Genomic DNA, 7196 nt, shown 5'->3' on the forward strand with positions numbered 1-7196 from the left:
TATCATGGCAGAGAAGTGCCACCTAGCAGGTGGCAAGTTGGGCTTAGCTAAACCTTTGCAAATTCAGGATTTCCACAGTAACTTTCTGTCTCTTGGGCTACACATTGTAGCACCCTTTCTTGTGGACTGGAACTTTTGGGTGTATGTGTGTGTTTTGAAAAAATTTCACACTTAAAGAACAGTGGCAGGAATGTAAATTCCCACATGCCTTTTGTCTAGATTCACCAACTGTTAACATTTTGCCCCTTTCACTTTACCAACCCTCTGTATAGTGTTACTATTTTATTTTTGCTCAACAATTTAAGGGTAGGTTGAAGACATCTGGGACCTTAACTCCTAAATATATTAGCATGTATTTCCTAAAACCAGACATTCTCTTACATAGCCATAGTACATATGATTAAATTCAGGAAGTTTAACAATGGCACAGTAGTAGTACCTAATATATAGACTGTATTAAAATTTTCTAATTATCCCCAAAATGTCACTTGTGTTGACTTTTTTTCCAGACACAAGATCATGCATTGCCTTTAGTTGTCATGTCAGTTTTATTGCTTTGGAACATGTTTCACTTCTGTTCAGAATTAGAGGGTGGTTTTTTTGACTCATCTCCTGCAAGTTCTTTTGAAGAAAAAAAGACATGGGGGATTTCAAGGTGGCTATTTGCTAGAAAACAATATTGCCCAAGTAAGAGGAACTTTTTTGTTTTCAATTTTGAAAAATTTGGCTGGGTTTTGGTGTCTTGAGTCAGCAAAGTCTATAATGCAGCAAGGCTTGGTAAGCATTAAAGAGGGTACTGAAGCTTTCCTTTATTTCATAATCCTGATTGTTTTTCTAGAAACCATCAATAGCCTCTAAATGACTGACTCAATTTTTGGATCCTATTCTCTTGACTAAGCAAATGTTTGATTTGAAACCAACCCAGTATAAATGTCTCTGTGCCTCTAACTCTCTGTAGCTATTCCTGGATTTCAGCACTGGGGAAACCAATCTATGCACCAAAAATGTCTAAAGCTGGAACCAAGGTAAGTAAATGGTCATGCTGATTTCTAGCCTACCCACTTTTTCACCTAATGATACATTGAAAGAAACATGGAGAAAAGCTTTTTCTTCTTCACCTGGAGGTGAGTATGATAGTGGTTAGAAGGCTGGGATTGACTGAAGAAATGATTAAGGAATGCTTATTTTATTTTCTATTCTAACAGAATTACCAAATAATTTATTAAGGGTTTATCTTCATGTGTGGTACTTACTATGTTGAATACTGTACAGGTATGTAATGTGTAAATATCGTCATGATTTCTGCCTTCCAGCAACTAATCTCTGTATTTCCACAGGAATAAGACATGCAGATAAGAGGATTATATGGAGTAGAAAACTTCAGTATTCAATTAAAAATCTGTCTTGTGAAATTTAGCATCAACCATTAATATTCTAAATGGCCAAAACGGATGGACCAATCAAGTGAATTAAATCCTACATATCCCCTTCATTCAGCAGCTACTCTTATCCCTTTCCCCCGCAAAATTGCTTACTTAGGTTAGGAAAATTGCCTCTAAAATATGTGATTCACGATTGTTGGACTGGAAATTGATTCTCTTTGGGAATAAGGGAATATACCTCCATTCTCTTTCTAGTTCTTCACTGACCGTAGGTCTAAAGCAAAGCCTCTGGTGCCTGATTTTTCCACCTAATGTTTTACTGTGTAAATGTTCAAGCCCATTGAATCTTAAAAGAATAAGTAAGAGATGCTAAATGAATACTTGTATGTCCCTTACTTATATTCTCCAATTGTTTACATTTTGCCATATCTGGTTTCTCTCTCTGTCTCTCTTTCTCTTTTTACTAAACCATTTGGAAATAAATAGCAGGCTTCATTGTACTTTTGCCTTAAGTTTTTAGGCATGTATATCCTAAAATCAAGGGCATTCCCTATATAAACATCATATCATTATCAGGTCCCCCAAATTTATCAGAATATAATACCTAATATTTAGACTATATTCACATTTCCTCCAGTTGCTCCCCAAAATGTGCTTCATGGCTGGCTTTTCCCCTGATGCGGGATCCAGTCAAGGGTCATGAATTTCATTTGGTTGTCAAGTTTCATTAGCCTCCGTTTTTTAGCCTCTTTAATATAGAGCAATCCCCCTAGTTTTTGTTGTTGTGAGACATTGACATTTTTCAAAGTCCAAACCCAGGTGTCTTATAAAAAGTCCTGACATCTGGACTTGTCTAATTGTTTTCTCATGTTTAGATTCATACTAACCACCTTGGCACAAAAACTACATAGGCAATGTCAGGCACTTTGCATTGCATTTTTTCAGGAGGCACCTGTTAACTTGTTGTTGCATAACTGGTGAGCGCCTGATTTTTTTTTTCCCCATTTGGAAAATAGAACTAATAGTCGTATTTGCATCCAGAAGGTTTGGGGAGAAAAATGAGACAGTGTCTGTAGTGCTCTGAGGTGTTTGAAAAATATGCCATGAAAATCCCACTAAAAAGCATCTGAAGTCCTTAGAGGGCTGTCCACGTGCCTGGAGGGAAGGTTGTTACAGAACAGCCCCACTTTCAATGATTTCCAGTGTAGGAATAATGTACTCTTTTATTTCTTGTAGCTGGTCTGTTCACTTAGTAAAAACTTTTGCTTGCTAAGCCAAAGGAGATAGTAATAGTAATTTATCTTTTACTTTTTTATTTCTTCTCCCTTTCTCATGGTCTTGCTAGCAGTTTAATCAGAGGAGTTATGGGCTGGGCAAAAGCAATGCATTTTACTAAGTTTGTTCTTGTTACCTGTGGAATAGTCAAGACATTTTCCCCTCTGCTATATTGGATTAGTAGGCTATTTTTCAAAAAATTAACTTGACAATTAGAGTAATTTTGTAATAACTTCTAGGAAAATCTCCTGCACATTTCTTAGCCTTCTCTACAAAATTTTTTGTCCAAGAGTCCCAACCTCTCAGCTGACCGTAAAGTGGATTTCATGGTCTTCTACAAATGGAAATTGAGTAAAGGTGCAACCTTCTCTGGGCCCTGAAACTTGGAAGGTCTGCTACTGAAAGAAGAGCTTGGCCCTGGAGCTCAGTAATGGTTCTGTGGCAATGCTAGTGCTTTGTTTCAACCTTGGGATGGTTGGCTGGTCTGCTGGAAAGGTGGACAGCAAGGAAAAAATAATATATATTTCCACTTTTCATATACTGAAGTCAGTCAGGTAAGTGTGCAGAGGGTAGTAAGTGTGAGAAACAATGAAGGAAGAAAGATGATATTAACTTCCCATGGCATATCCCTTGCAGAGCCTCTTTCTTGGTGAATAGTTGGCCAAAAACCAAAGGTAAATTTAATTCAGTTTAGAATCTATCCATTCTTAGAGAGTTTACCTTGATTTTCTTAAAGATCTTGCCACAGGTTTTGGGAAAAGCCTGTGAGAGTCAGGATTGGTCTTGTTCTATTGCTAAGAGTAAATGGTATATTCTGAACAGAGTTAGCTGTGCAGGCAGGAGGACAACAAAGGGAGATGAAGTGAAATAAAATGAACAGATTACTAACCAGGAGTCTGCACTGTTGTCCACTGGTTTGCCTGCAACCAACTTGTAACTAGCTAATGACCTTAGGCAAGTCACTTAACTTCTTTATCTGTAACAGTTGTAGCAAAAGTTTATTGGAAATCATGAGGCAGCTATTAAAATTGCTCTATTGGCCCTGTGCCATCGGACCCTCAGAACAACCCTCTGCAGTGCATAATGTTACCCAGATGTAACTAGTGGTGCTGCGATTTTGTTTTCTCACCTGTACCACGTATCTAAATCTGTGCTGTGCTAAAATGGGAAAGGGAGCGGGAAGAGATCGAGATGACTGTGGGAAGGGAAGGAAGTAGGTGATTTAGGGGCAGGAAGGGTAAGGAGCCTTTTAGGGAACAGGAAAGGGAAGAGTTGAGAGAAATGGGAAGGGCAGGAAGGAGAAAGTTTACAGGGGAAGGAAAAGCTATTAGTAGGTTGCTATGCAGAAAGGCTCACCTGCGTAGAAAAGAATGAGGCCCAGCTGCGAACTATTTTTAGTGTCTTCCTTCATTCCCTGCATCTAATTAGTCACCAAATCCTCATTTCTTGTGACTGTCCTCATCGGCATTCACATTGCAGTTGCCTTTGGTTGGTCCTCAGCATCTCTCACCTCCGCCCATAGCAATCAGCTATTTCTAAGTACAGACCATTACATTTCATTTCCCACATCATCACCAGAGGGATTCTAGCATGGCTCTTGTGTCACTTCTGGCTTAATTTCCTAACACTTGACCACATGCTCAATCTGCACCAGGCTTAATGAACTACTTGTTCCTATAGTGGGCCATGTCCTTCCACTCCTTTATTCCATTAAACGAGCTGTCCTTTTTGCTCTGCCTCTGGAAAACCCCCTACTTATCCTTCAATCCTTGCCTCAAAGGTCCTCTCCTCAAAAACCCTCTCCAGACTCTAACTGGCTCTGTCTGCTTCTTTCGTCTGAAATGGCTGACATGGTTTTTCTCCTAAACCTATAAAGCAAATTAGCCACAAGGTGGCGGCACAACACCAGGGAATTAACTGCTCAAATCAAGGACACCTGTGATTTCAGTTTAAATTATAACCTGGCATTGATCTTGGATGTGGAATTACGGAACAAGAAGGGACAGACTCTGCGGTCCATTTGGTCTAGTGGTTTTCAGAAACTGCATCATGAATCCCTGGGACTTCCCGGGAACTCTGTTGCCTGTTTCAAACAGAAAAGTTTTATTTTACAGCCAGGGCTTCGAATCTAGTCCAGTCCCTTCATTTGACAGATGGGAAGCTGGAGCCCTGTGAGGTGGCTTGACTAAAATAGTAGGGCTGATTGTAGAGATGCAGCTCTAGAGCCCAGGCGTAGTATTTCCCGTTTCTCGGGGCTGCATATTTCCCAGTGCCATCACAGGCTTCAGAGGTTTACCCCAAAGATTGTGATGCAACTTGGTAAGAGTTTGAAGCAAAGGACATTCTTGCCTTGTCATTTTGTTACTTTGCAACTACTTTGTTGGCAACAAAATAATAATACAGAACATATGATATATTTTCATGTTTGTATGTTCTATATCCATCTAAAATAAGCTCTAAAGCTAAGGTCTGTGTTTTCTTTTTCTCTATATATCTCTTCCATATCACCTAGAATGGATTTCTGTATTTGGAACTCACTCATCTTCATCTAGTATTTGTTGAGGGTTTGTCAAGTGCAGGGTATAGGGGTCCATAGCTGAAATAAGGCTTGGTCCTTGGAAGAAGTCTAGTAGGTGTTGGTGGGAGAGACAGATAGAAAAGTGGAAAATTTATTACATAAGTACAGTGAGAAAGAAGCCGTGAGCTTGAGTCTGAAAATGCTGGCTTACAGTAGAGCATTCTTTTGTTTTGCTTCATTTTAAGCCCTCAGAAGTGCTCATTCCTGTTGTTAACAACTAAAGTTGTCTGCCAGAGGCAAATGTTGTGAGGTACATGGTAGAATTAGATACTTTCTCCTCAAAATGGAGGAGGAAGGAATTCCTAAAGTGGGGAATATGTTCTTAATTTTCATTTTTCTATGAACACAGCCACTTAACCCCTCAGTTTTTCCACTTTGTTTGCCCTGTGCTCCAGATTACTTTCTTTGAAGACAAAAACTTTCAAGGCCGCCACTATGACAGCGATTGCGACTGTGCAGATTTCCACATGTACTTGAGTCGCTGCAACTCCATTAGAGTGGAAGGAGGCACCTGGGCTGTGTATGAAAGGCCCAACTTTGCTGGGTACATGTACATCCTACCCCGGGGCGAGTACTCTGAGTACCAGCACTGGATGGGCCTCAACGACCGCCTCAGCTCCTGCAGGGCTGTTCACCTGGTGAGTCTGAGGAGGATGCGCGTGCTCTCTCTCTTTCTGTCTCTTACCCCCTCCCCCGCCATTTTGCTTTTATGTGAAAGAGTTTTCTTAAGATTTTCCCACCTCTTAATGGGTGGTTGTCTCTTGTTGGCTGCTGAGGCTTCAATAAAATCTCAGGTCAGTTCATCACAAGACTACGTGGCTTATTTCCATAGTACTTTCTCTACCTCTTGTATATTTTAAGGAATTGTTTTTCTTATTGAACGTCAGCTATTTCAGTCAGTGCACAGTGGGGATGGGCGTTCAGATCATCTGACTTTCAAGATGGTGGGTCCCAAACCTCACTGTTCTCTGAGTTCCTGGCCTGCTGTTGATTTTGCTAATGTTTGCTGTTCATTTCCCCCTTTGTTTTTTTAGTCTAGTGGAGGCCAGTATAAGATTCAGATCTTTGAGAAAGGGGATTTTAATGGTCAGATGTATGAAACCACTGAAGATTGCCCTTCCATCATGGAGCAGTTTCACATGCGAGAGGTCCACTCCTGTAAGGTGCTGGAGGGTGCGTGGATCTTCTACGAGCTGCCCAACTACCGTGGCAGGCAGTACCTCCTGGACAAGAAGGAGTACCGGAAGCCCATCGACTGGGGTGCAGCTTCCCCAGCTGTCCAGTCTTTCCGCCGCATTGTGGAGTGATGATACGGATGCAGCCATAAGCTTCTTCCTGGGGCCAAATGCTGGCTGGCCTTGCCGTCCAAATAAGCACCATAAATAAAAACAATTGGCATGCATTCCACTGTTTACTATAATGCCTCTCCTTAAACACTTGTAGGCACCAGTAAAGTAGTGCCCACCACAGCGGGCAGTTACACAAAGCAACTCGTCCTTCAGGTTATATCTTTGTGCCAGACGAAATGGGACTGGATTAAAAGGTTAGAAAATCGTACTGCCATGGGGTGGTTCTTGTGCTTAAGGTCTGTATTAATGGTGCACTAGGAGGATGCAGAATTCGCGTCTCCTCACAACTAGGGTACCTATCGGGCACCAGTGGGGGCCATGGACACCGAAGGGGATGGGAGGAACCCCCAGCAACCGGGTAGGATGTGGGGCAGAGTGAGAGGGGAGGAGTGGTGGAGGCAGGACGGGACTAGCGCTGCTGAGGGGCAGCTGGGGGAGGGAAAAGTATCCCACGCCCAATGGGGGAAATTGGGGGACCACTGGGAGGGCAGAGGATCAAAAGGGAGAGTGACCAGGTTTCCCCTGTCCACTTGGGCCCCCAGGAACCTGTTGAGATCCCAGGCCTGATCCTCTGCCCACCTAGGCCCTCTCCAGCTGTGTGGGTCCTGAGGG

General features: G+C 41.9%; 1 protein-coding gene across 2 annotated transcripts in view; it reads left to right on the plus strand.

Annotated features, from left to right (window-relative positions):
* CRYGS (crystallin gamma S) overlaps window positions 1-6642 on the plus strand; it is a 7782-nt gene extending 1140 nt beyond the window's left edge. Inside the window, exons 2-4 of one of the 2 annotated variants that reach the window (XM_007451379.1) lie at window positions 976-1025; window positions 5631-5873; window positions 6270-6642. In XM_007451379.1, coding sequence (XP_007451441.1) covers window positions 1005-1025; window positions 5631-5873; window positions 6270-6542 — 537 coding nt within the window. In that variant the 5' untranslated portion in view covers window positions 976-1004 and the 3' untranslated portion in view covers window positions 6543-6642. Of the gene's footprint in view, window positions 1-962; window positions 1026-5630; window positions 5874-6269 lie in introns of those variants that run through there. The other variant, XM_007451378.1, reaches the window with a different exon arrangement.
* The last annotated feature ends 554 nt before the right edge of the window (window positions 6643-7196 follow it).

Source organism: Lipotes vexillifer, unplaced genomic scaffold (assembly GCF_000442215.2).
Source record: "Lipotes vexillifer unplaced genomic scaffold, Lipotes_vexillifer_v1.1 scaffold513, whole genome shotgun sequence".
Lineage (NCBI taxonomy): Eukaryota > Metazoa > Chordata > Mammalia > Artiodactyla > Lipotidae > Lipotes > Lipotes vexillifer.